Source organism: Myxocyprinus asiaticus, chromosome 42 (genome assembly GCF_019703515.2).
Source record: "Myxocyprinus asiaticus isolate MX2 ecotype Aquarium Trade chromosome 42, UBuf_Myxa_2, whole genome shotgun sequence".
NCBI classification, from domain to species: domain Eukaryota; kingdom Metazoa; phylum Chordata; class Actinopteri; order Cypriniformes; family Catostomidae; genus Myxocyprinus; species Myxocyprinus asiaticus.
The window spans coordinates 29,000,312-29,017,147 of NC_059385.1; the positions used below are offsets into that span (position 1 = coordinate 29,000,312).

The following is a 16,836-nucleotide window of genomic DNA, read 5'->3' on the forward strand; positions in this document are numbered from 1 at the left end:
ATATATTAAAACTATTGATAAAATGATTGTATTAAATGTATAGAATATACCAATGAATATAAAATAGAATATAAATAGAAATATTTTTATATTATATATTTTTTATTACATATATATATATATATATATATATATATATATATAAACTCACCTTGTCCTGGCAGTTTCTTTTTCAGTTTTGTATATTTCTGAGACTTTATGAAATAATAACTCTCATATTCCATGAGAACGGTGTCCAGGTCAACATTATCACGCCCTTAAAATGGCATAAAACAAAACTGCTTTCTTTTTCTAATGCTTTCGCTGCATCCACAGACCTGTGCAGTCAGAAGAAAGTTCATTTATTAAAGTATTTATTATTGCTTCATGAACCTTTGAAATGTGTTATTTTAGTTTTTTTTTTTTTATCTCACCCCTTCTCCAGTAAATGATGATAAATTAAAACCAGCAAATTTATCCTCGTTTCTGTTCTTAGTTCATCCTGAGAAGAAAAATAATCTGTGATCAGTGTATATAAAACAAATATATAAATAAACTAAATTTGCCATTTGTTTTTATTTATTTTTGTAGCTATCTGTAGTAACAATGGTATTTTGGTTTCATTTTAAATAATTTGGAAAATTAAAGGAAACTTCTCCATTTTTATTCAAACTATGACATTTGTTACAACCTTTTTTTAATAACTATGATATAGTTCTAGTTTCTAAATGTGCCGACTATTTATTTATTTTATTTTTTTATATAACAAACATAATTTCATAATAAATAAATAAAAATCATAGAAAATACCATCATTTGTTTTATAGAACCCATAGTGTATGGTTTTATCTCTGGGTTATCCTGCTTAACCCTTGTGCATCAATAAAAAAAAGGTACTCAGAGGTCCTTAAGGACAAAAATGTCCACATCAAAAAACTGCCATAATAATATTATATATGAATATAATTTTCCACTTTCAATGAGCTAATTTTTTTAACAAACATCGGTCCTGATCATAACTACCAAATATTCATTCATTTTCAGGATTTTAACCCTTTAAATGCCACTGTTTTTTACACATACACACACACTTCTCAATACACACATACAAAACACACTCTGACATCCAAACCAACACACCCACAATTTTAGCTGCATCATTTATTCAATTGGCCTGCAGTGCTCTATAATACAGCAAACAGAAATATGCCAGACGTGCTGATTTGAGTATTTCTGTAACTGCTGATCTCCTGGGATTTTCACACACAACAGTCTCTAGAGTTTACTCAAAATGATGCCAAAAACAAAAACATCCAGTGAGCGGCAGTTCTGTGGACGGAAATGCCTTGTTTGATGAGAGAGTTCAACTGAGAATGGCCAGACAGGTTCAAACTGACAAAGTCAACGGTAACTCAGATAACCGCTCTGTACAATTGTGGTGAGGAGACTATCATTTCAGAATGCTATTCTGAGATGTGGGCTGGCGATATTTTGGCAGCATGAGGGGGACCTACACAATATTAGACAGGCGGTTTTAATATCGCTGATCAATGTATATAAATTAATCATATAAAAAATAAAATAAAATAATAATAATACTAATCTTACCCTTAATGGCACACCATTTCTTAAGACTTTTTAAAAACAGTATAAACCTTTTTAATGTCAATTTTTCCTGTTAAATTATTCTAATGTATTAATAAAATAAGTGATAAAAAAAACCCCTCAAACATAAAACATGTCAATTAGCTATTTAAATGTATGCTCATATATCAATAATTACAAATATTAGATAGCCATACCCTTACAAAAATGTACCTTGTACTAAATTTAACTAGTTATTCCTACTAATGTAAAACTGTGGTAACTTGGTGCCACGAGTGACATAAACCTATTTTTAAAGCTTCTTTCACTGTTTGAAATAAATCCCATTTTTTTATTTTTTATTATTATTAATGATAATTAATAATAATGAATGATTTCACATTATTAAAAGGTATAGCTTGCCCAAAAATGAAAATTCTCTCAGTATTTACTTTCGCTCATACCATCCCAGATGTGTATGTCTTTCCTTCTTCTGCAGAACACAACTGAAGATTTTTAGAAGAATATCTCAGCTCAGTAGTTCTAAGTGAATGGTGACCAAAACTTTAAAGCTCCAAAAAGCACATAGAGGCAGCATAAAAGTAATCCACAAAATTCCAGTGGTTTAATCAATGTCTTCAGAAGTGATATGATAGGTGTGGGTGAGAAACAGATCAATATTTAAGTCCTTATTTTACTATAAATTCTCTTCCCTGCCAAGTAGGTGGCAATATGCACAAAGAATGCAAATCACCAAATTTTTTTTATACGTTTCTAACACACCTATCATATCACTTCTGAAGACATCGATTAACCCACTGGAGTCATATGGATTACTTTTATGCTGCATTGATGTGCTTTTTGGAGCTTCAAAGTTTTGTTTACCATTCACTTGCATTGTACGGACCTACAGAGCGGAGATATTCTTCTAAAAATCTTCATTTGTGTTCTGCAGAAGAAAGAAAGTCAAACACATCTGGGATGGCATGAGAGTGAGTAAATAATGAGATAATTTTCATTTTTGGGTGAACTATCCCTTTAACAATTGCTTTAGTATCTACAGTTACCATGATAGCATTGTTTGGGTATGTTCAAAACCCTATTTGACTAATACAAAACAGAAGACATAAGAAGAGCAAAAGAATCATATATAACAAAAGACAAACCAATTAAAAAACGTATTCAACAATATGGTTTATTCTAAAGAGGCTGAACAGGGAGAAAATGTTGGACAGTAAACGTATCTGTTCTGAAAAATAAAGCAACAGTATTTACATTATATTAAAGGTGCAAAGAATGGGATCTCAAAATAGAGCAAACTCTCCTTTTATTCTTTTATCCATACCTCGTTTTAACCGTTTCTGGACAGTATTGTGCTGCTAAAACAATGTCAGATCACACACACATATTTTTCCCCCAAAACCAGCCACTGTATTTGACATTTCACTTTAACAAAAGACATTTGATTAACATTTTGTACAGTAGGGAAAATAAAACGTTCTTAGTTGGAATAGTTACATTAAGGGCTTTCCAATTTAACACATCGGCCTTCCATTTACAAAGGAAAGGGCTACCATCGTGATCAATTATCCAAATAACAAAAGGACATGAGACAAAACATAGTGTGGTTTTTCAGAGGACGCCAGCTTCAGTTAAGCAAGTACTTGCCTCAAGGAGCATACTCTTCAAGTAAACACGTACAGTATAAAATAGTGTTACAAAGTCCTGGGTGCTGAAGACCGTGTCAGCTAAAGCGAAGCCCAATGTGGAGGGAATGAATCCTCGGCCGTATTCCACCATCCACGTGCCAGCGCTCCACTGGACTGAGGTAGCCTCTCCCACTGCATGCACTATAGTGTCACCTGCAATTGCGATGGAAAACTCCACATATTTAAGTAAGAATTGAGAACACTTAAAGGAAGTTCATCCAAAAATGAAGACATCATTTACTCAACTTTTTTTCAAAACCTGTTTGACTTTCTTTCTGTCTTACATGGAATACAAAAAGAGATATTTTGAAGAATGTACTGACTGCCCTTTTTCATGTAATAAAAGTAAATGGGGACTGAGGCTGTTGAGTTCCAAAATGACAAAAAAGCACCATAAAAGTATTTCTCGTAAAAAGGGCTAGGTTTTGATACAGATTTCCCGATTTGATTCGATCTGATTCACAAGATCTCGATTAGATTCAGATTTGTATGGGTATATTTCATTATAATTTCCATTTTACTTACATATTAAAGAAATGAAATCAATGTATAAATAATAGCTAATGCTATTAATTATACAGGGGACCTTCTAAATGAGCACATTACTAAAATATTAATTTTATAAATTATATTTTAGATTTTTTTAAATGTACAAATCCATGTATCCCATCAATAAATATGATTTTATATTGCATATATTATATTTAGTTACATCTTTATTGTTTAATGCATAATTTATATTATTTACAAGTATTTACATTGATTTGTAGAACATAAGCTAAAACCGGTACTGTCTCTTTAAGAAAACTGGCAGTTCTGTAAATGAGCACATATTAACTAGAGAGAACTCAAATGGCTTCTTTACCTCATCAGTGCTATACGTGATATTTTCATGTTTTGTTGTTTTTGTTTAACAATTGACAGTGAAGAACAGAAAGGATATTAAAAGAGACATTATTCGATGACAATTGGATTGCGTCTCTTATTTGGACACACATTACACAAAATTAGTCAAACTAAAATTTTACCCTCAACACGCAGTGAAAGGATCTTGATTCATTCAAATTACCTGTTGTGTTCCTTGAAATAAAGCCATACAGGTTAGGAACGACATGATTGTGAGTACATGATGACATAATTTTCAGTTTCTTTTGTCTACTCTCCCTTTAAGGTGCTTGATGTGAACTCATGTTTGATATACCTGGATAGTAAGTTTCACTTTTAGTCGTTCCCTCTTTCCATTGCCTGAACGTTCCAGAAATGATGGTGTCTGATATTTCCGCCCAGTAACGGCCTAAAAGAGATACATGTGAAAAGTGAGTGGACATTCAAGCACGCTAAATAGTCATATGCATAGCTGCTTGATAACTGAGGGTGTCAACATTAAAAGAACAGGCAAAAAAAAAGCAAGCAAATAGAATTCTGAGGGTGTTCAGAAAAGATGTTCAATTTGTAAATGAATCATTATTTTGAACAGGTTCTTTTTAATGATTTGTTTGAACAAATTTGAAAAAGTGTTTATAAATCACTAAACTGTTAAGGAGAACTTTGTTTTGGATTCAAATTGTGATGTGATCATATATTTCATTGCAATACCTTAAAACGAGCCATATGAATGAGCCAGTTTACTAAAATGAATCATATTCTTAATATTAGTACTATTGCTACAACAACACTGCATTCATGAAACAATTGTCTGCATCTCTGCATCTCTGAGTGGGTTACCTGAATGTCCTCCTGTGTCCACTGCAGTACCGAATAGCAGCACATACTCTGTAAGTGATGCATGCAGCAGACACATGGACCCCATCCACCCGCCGGCATTCACAAACACCCATTGCAGGTCCTCATCAGGCAGGATGTGGCCCGGATATCTCTTACGCAGCTCCACGACCACTTTAGCGAAGGCTTGCTCGTGATCCTGACCTATGACACACCGAGAGAGACAGTTCAGACATCTCTGTAGCAGGTTAAAGGAATTGTTCACCCAAAAATGAACATTCTGACATCATTTACTCAACATAATGTTGTTCCAAGCATATGCTATGATTTTGTCAGAACACAAAGGATGAATTTTACGCTGCTCTTTTCTATACACAACAATTTATAGTAACTGTGTCTGTCAAGCTCCATAAAGAACAAAAAACACTATAACAGCATCATAAACATAGGCCATACAACATGTGCACTATATTCTAAGTCTTCTGAAGTCAAATAATACATTTGTGTGAAGAATTAAATTTAAGCTGTTATTTGGGTCAATGACGTGACACTTTTTTAAAATTAAATTATTAAAAAATACATTAAAAAAGCAATTCACACAAAATAATTACTTGAGTACACCTTTACTATGATGGACATGTTTTCAAAGTCATTTATTTCTGCGGCTTAAAGTAAAAACAAAAAATGTCTAAGTGGTGTACCTGCCTGGAGACAGTAAAAACAAAATAATGTCTCATTAAAAGCTGAAATTCTTTAAAAAAAATAAATAAATGTTGGCATAAGTAATTTGGAATATATGTTTTTTATAATTATTTTCTAAAAAAAAAAAAAAAAAAAAAGAAGAAAAAGAAAACAATTTTGTTTTAAAATATTATAAATATTTAATATTATACTTTTTACATAATAATAATAATAATAATAACAATTTTACAATGTTATTAATATATTAATGTTTGGAAAAATGTTGTCCATCAAATCAAAGTCAGGTGGTGAATCAGGTGAAGGACCCTTTAGGACCCTTTACACAAAAATTATTTTAGCCTATTTTTAGGACCTATGCACTTCAACTTCATAACAAAATTCCATAAAATTAAATTGTGTAATGTTTAACAAAATTACATTAATAAAACTTAAAATATTTAGTTTTTTTTAAATTGTATTTTATTAAAGATTACTCAATTTGATGGAATTTTGTAATGAAACTGAAATATGTAACTCTTAAAATCAAATTATTCTGATATTTTAACATTTTTATGAGAAGGCCATTTTGGAAGGTCAAATGGTAAAACTTGATTTTCATGAGATTTGTAAAAATAAAAAATAAAAAAATCATACAATTTTGATTATTCATGATTTTTGAAAACTTTTTTTTTCTTTATTTCTGAAAAATGTATGGTGTAAAAGATATACATTTATCTTGATTACACCACTTGACATTTAGTCATTAAATCACTTTTTTGCAAAAAAATGCAAAAAATGTTTTTCAAAAATGTATAAAACCAACATGGACACAAAGATTACGTTTCTACAAATTTGACACGTGTTAAAAACTATTTTTTAAGAGATTTCCAATTTTTATAATTTTGGCCAACTGTATTTGTCAATGACCCTTTGACTTCTGATAACATTTCTCCTCTGCCGAAGCTCCGAAATCGCATTTGCATTCAAATATAAAAAAATTATGTTGACACGACAAAATGCCATTAATTGTTGCATGTGTCATAACCAAACAAAGCCAGATTGCCAGACTGAATATGTGGGATGAAGAATGCTCTTTAAATATAACAAAGTCTGTTCAGTCTGTTCCTCACCCAAAGCTATCATATGGCTTCAGAAGACTTGGAATATAGTGCACGTGTCATACTGACCACTTTTATTGTTTTTATTTTTTGGTCCTTTTTAGATCTTGACAGGTATGATTACTACAAAAATACCATTGAATGGAAAATAGTAGTGTGAAAACTCTATTTGTGTTCTTCACTGACAAAAATAGCAGCATACGAGTCTGGAACGACATGAGTGTGAGTAAATAATGATAGAACTTTTATTTTTGGGTGAACTATCCCTTTAAGAATAAGAATATTATCCCTCGCCATTCAAAAAAGACCCGAGTGTTCAGTAGCACAAGTGTCAATTTTTGCGTTTTTGATGGTAATCAAATAATAGTGCTCATTACGATAAGATCCGTCCATCATGCCCTTGGACATTGCCCTTTAAAGTAAAAGTTGAATATTGTAACAGTTGTTGGCAGCAATTTTAGAGTAGTTCAGCCAGACATCTCTGATTTGAATGTAACTATGTAAAGTATTACACCATCTGCACTGCCAATGTTTCTATGGAGACCAATTCTTGCAATACCTTAGCAACAGAATTAACTCCAGAATAGCATGCTAAGTTTGCTGTCTGGTTAAGATAAGCTAACGGTTCTACATGTAGCATTTGAAAACAACTAACCACCGTTAATCATAAACAGTTTAAGTGTTAACTCACCTGCATATTGGCTGGCTAACTTGGCAACATCTTGTTTTGTAAACACATACTGTTTAGTTGCCATCCAATATCGCAAGAACTGAACAGTCAGCACCAACACACCAAGAACCACGACCAGTTTTAAGACATTTCTTATAAGAGACATTGTGATCCGACCACAAAAGACTACCTAAAAGTAAAAAACAGAAGGCATTCAACAGACTTCATTCAGACACACAGCATGGCACACATGAAAGGTCGCTGACGTGATCTAACGTATCAGCTGCGAGTTCTTTGGACCAATTGGCTGCCACCAACCGCTGGTTCTCATCCAATGAAATCGCGCAGAAGCTCAACAAGGAAGTAGACGCTGTGGAAATGAATCATTGACATCAATATGGCACCTAAAAATGCAGAAGCATGAACACGCTTTATTGATAACCGATGTATTGCTTTATATAGTATTATTTATGTTCCTTGGAATAACTTAAAGCAGTGGCCCCTTTTTTCCCCTCATAAACCGTTGGTTCGTTTATGTTTAGATGTGTTTAGTGCGTTTTATTTGCACAAAATCATTCACTTCAGGATTTCTTCCTTATTAAGGATGAGCAAATGAAAACTTGAGAAGTTGAAACTCTGGAGAAGAAACAGCCAATCAATAAATGTTAAAACTCTAAGCCCATAACGGTTGAATCTAGTGTGGACTAGATAATGTGTTTACATGACGAATTTGATATACTGTACTGTGTGCAGTAACATGGACAGTGACAGTAAACCCATGTTTGATCCTAAAGGTAATAAATACTTGAACACATTGACACTTGTGTTCTGCAGTGCATGATTCCTTTCGGACTTTTGAACTGTGCATGCTTGAGGGAAATACAGATCAATTTGATTAATTAAATGTATTTGTAAAATTCAGAGCAGATTTTACTATATAACCTTGTCTTTTATATATATATATATATATATATATATATATATATATATATATATATATATATATATATATATATAATAAAATATATATATATATATATATATATATATATATATATATGTACTAGACGAGTCAGTCACATGATCGCTGGCTCTGAAGCTCGTCACATGACTTAAACCAGAGGCGCGAAGTCAGATTCAGTCGGTTCTTTTGGACAGAACAAGTTATCTCATAAACGATTAACCAATTCGTTTGAGGCATCGCTCAAAAGTGTTCCCACTACCCGTGCAGCATTTACGTTTAATTTTTGTAGTAAAATACACTTTTAGTTAAATATTACTGTTTATCACGATTTTTATTTTTATTTATTTATTTTTTATTAGGTTAGATTGTTTCAAATGTGTCGTTTATGATTCCAGACGTGTCCCCAAACATAGTTCCATGTTCACATCTGCTGAAAAAAAATCTGTTGGGTTTTTAAGTCGCTTATGAATACAGGCAGTCCCAGGTTTTTCAGGCTTACTTCCACAATACAGTCACGTTTGTTGCTCCAGATCACGTCGTTTCAAACCCGTATGATTTTCTTCTGTGGAACACAAATTTTGCAAAACATTCTGGCCGTTCCTTGTCATACAATGAAAGAAGGGGGAAATAATTCTTCCCCTTCGCTGTAGCCTTAAAATTGTGCAGGACCATTGCACATCTGGATGCATTACCAGGTTTGTCATCAATGATGAGACATGTGAGAACCAGCGATGTTTTGATGTCATTGACAAATTAAGGAATACAGAGAGGTTTCCCCCCTTGTTATTGTTGCAATTGGCTTGCTCACTGAGGTATTGACGAACAGTTTTCTTTAAAGCTACGTTGAAACTATATTTAGGCTATTATGAAAAGCACTATAAAAATGTGAGTTTTATAGATTGTCCCTTGCAGGATTCAAACCTACACTCTTTTGCTTACCAGCCCTTTAACTGCTTCACCACACCCCACCATCACTCTCTGGATACGAATCAAGTGCCGCAGAGCCTAACAAGTGGACATCCTATATCCTAAAATATATATAATTAATTAATGCAAACCCCTGGCATTTATTTACTCATTAGTGGTCTGTTTTTGCATCTTAATCTGTGTCTCAGAGCACCAGCATCTGAGGTACAATCCCCTGCGGGGACTCCTGGGTTCTGGTGTCGGCCCATCGGATGAAGCGTCCATGGAAAGGACAGGTTGAGAAACCACCAGAGGACAACCCCCTCTGTCCCGGCAGTGTGTGAGCCATTGGATATCCTCAGTGGTTTAGTTTTTCACAGTTTCTCAGCAAACATCTTACTTTCAATCAAAAAAAGTAAGTAATTTTTTTTTTTTTTTTTTTTTTTATTAAAACAATGAATAAATAAATAATTAAATAATAATTAAAAAAAATGCCAATACAGTGGCCTCAAAGTATTTAGTACACTTCAAGAAATATTCCGGGTTCAATACAATCTAAGCTCAGTCGACAGCATTTATGGCATAATGTTAATTACCGCAAAATATATTTTGACTTCTCCCCACTTTTCTTTAAAAAAGCAAAAATAAAGGTTACAGTGAGGCACGTACAATGGAAGTGAATGGGGCCAAATTTTGGATGGTTTAAAGGCAGAAATGTGAAGCTTATAATTTTATAAATGCACTTAAATTAATTCTTCTTGTTAAAACCAATTATTATTGGCAAACTTTTCCGATAATATCAAATTACACTCAAGATCATGAATTCGGAGGCTTTTTCAAATTCAAGTTTTTTACAAGTTCTGGTGATATAAAAATGATGCCATACTGATGCCTTTGACGATGTCAAGACGATATTTGCCTTGTTTTGCCATTAATGTATTAAATTATTATTATTAGGTAGTTATTATTATCAAAATAATATTACAAATATTTTGCCCGCAGAGACACAGACACGCGCTTGAAGAAACACACTTTATTATATTATTAAGAACATGTAAATGTACAAATAATATTATTATTTTTACATTTAGAATTGTTTTTTTGTCTTCATTTGTGTAAGTAATTTTCCACCTGCATGTTTAGACGGATACTTGCCTGACAGTAAATGTACACACACACACACACACACACACACACACACACACACACACACACACACACACACACACACACATATATATATATATATAATTTTTTTGGATCACTTCATTATTTTAATTGCTTTTTCGTTTCGTTTGGAGTGCAATTTGAATTTAGAAATGTATTTTAAGTTTTTTGTAAAAAAAAAAAAAAAAAATAATAATTTTCAATGCAAAATTACTAAAGCCACAATATTCACCGATCCCTCAGCCCAGGGGTTGCCGATGTAATTGGATATCGCGAAAAAAATAAAAAAATAAAAATATAAAAATAATAATAATAAAATAAATATATATATATATATATATATATATATATATATATATATATATATATATATATATATATATATATTGTGAAGGAGGGAACAAATTAATTTATTCACACACATTAAGTATTTTCCCAGATAACTAAATACCCGACCGGTAGAGAATGCACAGATGAAGTAGGTTCTTTGCCAGAGAGATGTTGCCCTTCACAACTGTTGTAAAGCCATCTTTCAAATGTTGAACAACACACATTTTAATTGCACTTAATTTTTTTCCAGTTTCATTTGAATTTTTAGTTAAAATAAATTAAAAATAAAGTTCAAAGTTTGAAATCAAGTTGTCTTGCTTTATTGTGTAGGCTTAACCCTAAACCTGCTTAATGAAAATTACCCCATAGTACCACCTAGCGTCCAACCAGCGGTTATACCGGTGTTGGTCGGTTTGAACGTGAATAATTAATTATCGCATGGACCAGCAATGTAAACGATCATGTCTGTCGTCACTGACTGCGTGACTTCACCACTTCCTGTGGAGTTTTTTTTAAAATTTATTTTCTGTGACCAACCAACCAATCAAAACTTGGTCGACCAAGACTCTTCTCATTGACTAACGTTTGGTCTACTATTAGGGGGCAGCCCTATTTATAACGTTCATGCCATTGAAGAGATGGTAAGTCTATCCCTCACAGCTAAAGACGACGCTAGCGTGAATAAACTCTATTGAGGGATAGAATATTTTCTCTTACCTTTTATTTACTGTACACCCTTGATTTACTAGAAAAATCAAGTTTTTTTAATTAAACATTACTTGAAATGTCAAGTTTATTTAAAATCCACAGACTCAATATTTTAATTGGTAATAACACAAATGATTGAATACAAAAGTTATGCTATGGGGAATACCCACAATGCCTTGCGCTTGAAATTTTTAACTAGGTTTCCTTGGTCAAAGGGAACGTATGGGGTTATTTATATAGTTGTTATTAAGAATTCATAAATGTTCTAGCTCTTTTGTAGTATTATTTATTTTGTTTTGTTGCAAATAGTGTGTGATAATTTTGTGATGACACCATTAGGGTGATCTGTCACCTTTGGTCAAGTTGGACCCTGTAACACTATCTTAGTTCACCTTGTGCATGTGCAACCGAAGTACATGTATATATGCATTTCTGTGGAGAAATAAGTTTATTTGATGATTGATCTAGAATAATTACTTGAGCTGTGTTATTGTTTAACCAGCAGCCATATCACCCTGTAGCTCAAGTCCGGTTGCCTGCTGAAGCTAAGCAGGGTTGAGCCTCGTCAGTACCTGGGTGGGAGACCTCCTGGAAAAACTAAGGTTGCTGCTGGAAGAGGTATTAGGGAGTCCAGCAGAGGGTGCTCACCCTGCGGACTGTGTAGGTCCTAATGCCCCAGTATAGTGATGGGGGCACTATACTGTAAAAAGGCACCATCCTTCGGATGAGATGTTAAACCAAGGTCCTCTGTGGTAATTAAAATTCCCAGGACACTTCTCGAAAAGAGTAGGGGTGTAACCCCGGTGTCCTGGCCAAATTCCCCCAACTGGCCCTTATCAATCATGGCTTCCTAATAATCCCCATCCATTAATTGGCTCTATAACTCTACTCTCTCCTCTCCACCAATAGCTGGTGTGCGGTGAGCATACTGGCGACTATGGCTGCCATCGCAGCATCCAGGTGGATGCTGCACGCTAGTGGTGGTTGAGTGTCCCCTGTTCACTGTGTAAAGTGCTTTGAGTGTTGTGTCAGAAAAGTGCTATATAAATGTAACGTTCATTCATTCATGACTTACATTTTAAACCATTCAATTAAAAGTATTATGTTGAAACAACATTTAAATAGCAAATCTGTGTTAAAGGAATGTTCCGGGTTCAGTACAAGTTAAGCTCAATCGACAGCATTTGTGGCACATTGTTGATTACCACAAAAACGTGTTTCGACTCGTTCCTCCTTTTCTTTAAAAAAGCAATACTCTTGTTAACAGTGAGGCACTTACAATGGAAGTGAATGGGGGCCAATTTTTGGAGGGTTTAAACACAGAAATGTGAAGCTTATAATTTTATATAAAAAAATAAAAAGTGTATTATTTGAGCTGTAAAGTAGTTAAAATTGTCATTTATACAGTCATTTTAGGGTTTGTTGACATTACATCTTCATGGTAACGAAGTTGTAAAATTGTTTGTAACATTACACAGGAACGGTTAGTAGGTGATTTTATCACACTAAAATCATGTTTACACACAGATCCTTTATGTCTTGTGGCTATACTTTTGAAACAGTTAGTATTTTAATGTTCAAAAATTGGCTCCCATTCACTTCCATTGTAAGTGCCTCACTGTAAGCTACATTTTTGCTTTTTTTTAAAAAAAAAGGAACAAGTCGAAATTAATTTTTGTGGTAATCAACATTATGCCACAATGCTGTCGATTGAGCTGAACTTGTATTGAACCCGGAATATTCCTTTAAGTCTAGTTGCATCTAGTTACCCTAACTTAAATAGTTAATTCTATATGAACACCAATTTAAGTTAACTTAATTACACAAGTTTTGGAGATGCCGTTACTCAATTAAATTGAGGGAACAAGTTTACTCAATCAATTGAGTAAACTTATTAGGGTTTTCTGTGTTGCTGCACCACTGTAGTGCAATTTGTGGTTTATTTATAAATATGACTCCATATAACCAATGAGAACAGTGCATAGAGAGTAGAAAATACAACTTGTAAAAATTAACCATTTATCGGTTTTAAAAATACATAAGCTGATACTTATAAGCTACTGATGTCTCAGGCTCAGCCTGAAGCATTGTGGAATCCGTTAACCCTCTTCTCTTGAAAGTGATGTGTCTGCAGTCATTATAAAGCATTCTCTGAGTAAGCAGAAGAATATCTTTGCTCTTTTTGTACATTTCATCTGTCTCTCTATGTGCTCAAGTGATTTATATGGTAATAAATATTTTCAGAGGAACTGCTTTTTTAAATGCTCACTTAAGCTTGACAGATGCTCTTGGCTGAATGTCTCATTCTTGGATATTATTATTTAATGATTAATCAAGAAAGTTGCCAGACTACTTTATATTCCGACAAGATGTAGATTATTATGTACTCTTGAAGTTTGGACACTTTATTGGATTGCTTCATTTAGAAGTCTGGTTTCAATCAGATTGTCTACCCAAATCTCTCAACCTGAGGAAGAGCAAACGGAAGGAAACGAAGCACCAGGGATGTTTTATCCATCAGACTGTGATTAAACTGAAGCTACATCAGTCATTTGAAATCTTCCACTGTTTTATTTCAGGTGAATCCTCAGTATGACAGCATGTTCATGTTTGAAAATGATTTCCCTGCTCTTCAGCCAGATGCTCCAGACCCTGGTATGATTAACTGTCCTATTCCTGGAGTCCAATGAAATTCACAGTAACACACTATTTCTTTTATTTTTCTGTGTCTGTTAGTTTTGTTCTTGTTTTGTTCATTTTTTAATAAGTGCATTTGGGCTGTTCCATTTATATTATATCTATATAAAGTGAACCTGCAGAGTTCACAGTGCATGTTAAGTGCGAACCTTCTCCATGGAAATAAAGTGAATATAAAGTAAAAAAAACAACCAAAAACCTACCATGGTATTACCATGTTTCTTTGTGTACCTGTAACATGGTATGGTCACAGAAAACCTGAAAATATCAGGAATATTTTCTGGTTTCTTTTTATTTGTAATCTTTAAAAAAGTCATGAAATGTCATGTTACTGTATCTAGTTTATTTCTTGTTATCTATAAAGTATGTTTTGCTCTAAAATAATTCATCGGCTACATATTGCTCTGGTGTGTAGAGTAAAACTCGCTTACAAGCCATAGTGATGTCCAATTTATGTACGAATTGTTCTTTTGAGTCAATTCTTCTCAATTAATTGATCAAACCGATTCACAAATTGGCCTGATTCTTTTGCAAATTGGTCTCAACATGAAGGATTTAAAAAAAATAAAAATAAATCCTTATCCAGCAAACACAAACAACTGGAAAGGTCATGGAAATTAATTGGTCAAAATGTATGAGAACCGGTCTCCGGTTACACATGTAAGCTCGGTTCTCTGAGATGAAAGGAACGAGACATTGCGGTAAAGACTTTTGGGGAATTCCTTTTCTGACGACTTAGTTGAAGCCCTTGTACAATAACGGCAATCCTGAGATTGACAATGGTGCCACTTTAGGCGCGCAGTTGGCCTATATAAGCCGTGTGCGAACAACATTTCTTAAGAATTTTTTGACTGAGGGACAAAGCGCATCGCTTGAACCTCAAAACTCTGAAATAGTAGACATTTCACAATGTCTCTTTCCCTTCATCTCAGGGAACCGAGGTTACATGTGTAACCGGAGATGACTGAAAAAGAATAGGAAGTCACTGGCCTACAGGATGGTGACTTATTAAAGACATATCTTCAAGTGTATAAATTAATGAATAACCCCACATGGTGAAAACCAGATGGAAGTTAATCTCAGCCTGGAATCTATATGAACCATATAAATACACACAATCTAAATGTAACCCCTTCACAACCAAAGCTTGGGAAAGGAAATGTATTCCTTTTTGGAAGTGCTTGTGATTTCTAAGGGGGGTAATTCCAACAACAGCCTATATACAGGTGGCTGTACTAAAATAGACATAGATCAGGTACCCCGCTCGTAATAAAACGGCCTGGGCACACCTGCTGAGTGTTGGAACAATAAGTGCTTGTGGCAAGCAGAGCATGGCCGAGCGATAAGGATGGACAGCTGGGGGAGAATCATCGCAATCAGCCGGGAGAGAGATAAAGAGGAGCCAGAGCCACTGTTAGAGAGAGGAGAGAGAGACGCACAAAGCTGTCTGTGTGTGTTTGTGTGTCAATTTGTTTAACGTAACTGCTGAAAAGCAGTGTGTATATTTTATGTTGTACTGAAAAGCACCCTGTTATGTTGTATACTGAAAAATGTGATTAAAAGTCTTACGTTTGAATGTTTACCTGGCTCCCACTTCCTCCTTCATAGAAAAGGCAGAGGTCTGCCACATTGGTGCTGAAACCCGGGATTTTGGAGGAGGAGGGATGCGCTGTCATGGAGTCCTCGCCGCTGGCTGAAGATCGCGACGCCGAGGAGTTGCCCAGTGGGTCCAGTGCCATTGCCTGGCGTCGCTGATGGTGGCAGTGTTTGTGATGACCAACCTGATGCAAAGCATATGTCCTGCAAGGACACACCATTTGTCCATGCCCATGAAGAGGCCATGCCTCTAGTTGAATGCGCTTTCAAACCAATAGGGTATCTCATGCCCTGTGATACATAAGCGAGGGCACTCGCATCAACGAACCAGTGAGAGAACATTTGCTTGGAGATGGACATGCCTTTTGTGCATCCTCCATAACAAACAAAGAGCTGATCCGACAGCCTAAACTGGCGGGTGCGCTCCACACGTGTAATGCCCGCATATAACAAACAAATGCATTGACTGCTCCTCATCCGAATTAAACGGTGGGGAAAAGAAGGCTTGTAGGCAGACCACCTGAGCCCTGAAGGGCGTGAATAGAACCTTAGGTACATAGTCTTTCTGGGTTGACAGTGGCTTTTGAAAGACCCAGCCCAAATACCAGGCATGAGCTGTCAACCGACAGCGCATGCATATCACCCACCTGTTTAACTGAGGCCAGAGCCAATAGGAGTGCGGTCTTAGAGAAAGCACACGCAACTCAACAAGTTCCAATGGTTCGAACGGGGGGCTCGCGACCGCCTTCAACACCAGGTTTAAATCCCAAGCTGGGACTGTAGCAGGGCGATGGGGTTAAGGCGCCTCGCTCCCTTGAGGAACTGAAAAATAGAACATGCCTGTCCATGGTAGAGCCAGCCCCCGGGGCATGGTATGCCGATATAGTTGCTACCTAAGCATCGATGTGGTGAGATTCGTGTCCAGCCGTTCTTGGAGGAGTGCAAGGATCTCTGCAATGAAGCAGTTCACTGAGTCTTCACCACGTGAAGAGCACCAATTTGTGA

The 16,836-nt window shown here is 34.9% G+C and overlaps 1 protein-coding gene across 1 annotated transcript; it reads right to left on the reverse strand.

Moving 5' to 3' along the window:
- Nucleotides 1–2,738: 2,738 nt before the first annotated feature.
- LOC127432664 (sigma non-opioid intracellular receptor 1) lies at nt 2,739–7,723 on the reverse strand. Its single transcript, XM_051684014.1, has 4 exons — nt 7,485–7,723; nt 4,998–5,198; nt 4,474–4,566; nt 2,739–3,425 (listed from the first exon to the last, which is right to left on the reverse strand). Exons 1-4 carry the CDS (start codon nt 7,627–7,629, stop codon nt 3,196–3,198), a joined length of 669 nt encoding a protein of 222 aa, XP_051539974.1. The 5' UTR covers nt 7,630–7,723; the 3' UTR covers nt 2,739–3,195.
- Nucleotides 7,724–16,836: the final 9,113 nt, after the last annotated feature.

Coding starts and splice junctions, on each gene's coding strand:
- LOC127432664 (XM_051684014.1), bottom strand. CDS start 7,629: ATGTCTCTTATAAGAAATGTCTTAAAACTGGTCGTGGTTCTTGGTGTG. Junction 4,567..4,997: donor GGACACAGGAGGACATTCAG/GTAACCCACTCA, acceptor TATCTCTTTTAG/GCCGTTACTGGGCGGAAATA. Junction 3,426..4,473: donor AAGTGAAACTTACTATCCAG/GTATATCAAACA, acceptor TCGCAATTGCAG/GTGACACTATAGTGCATGCA.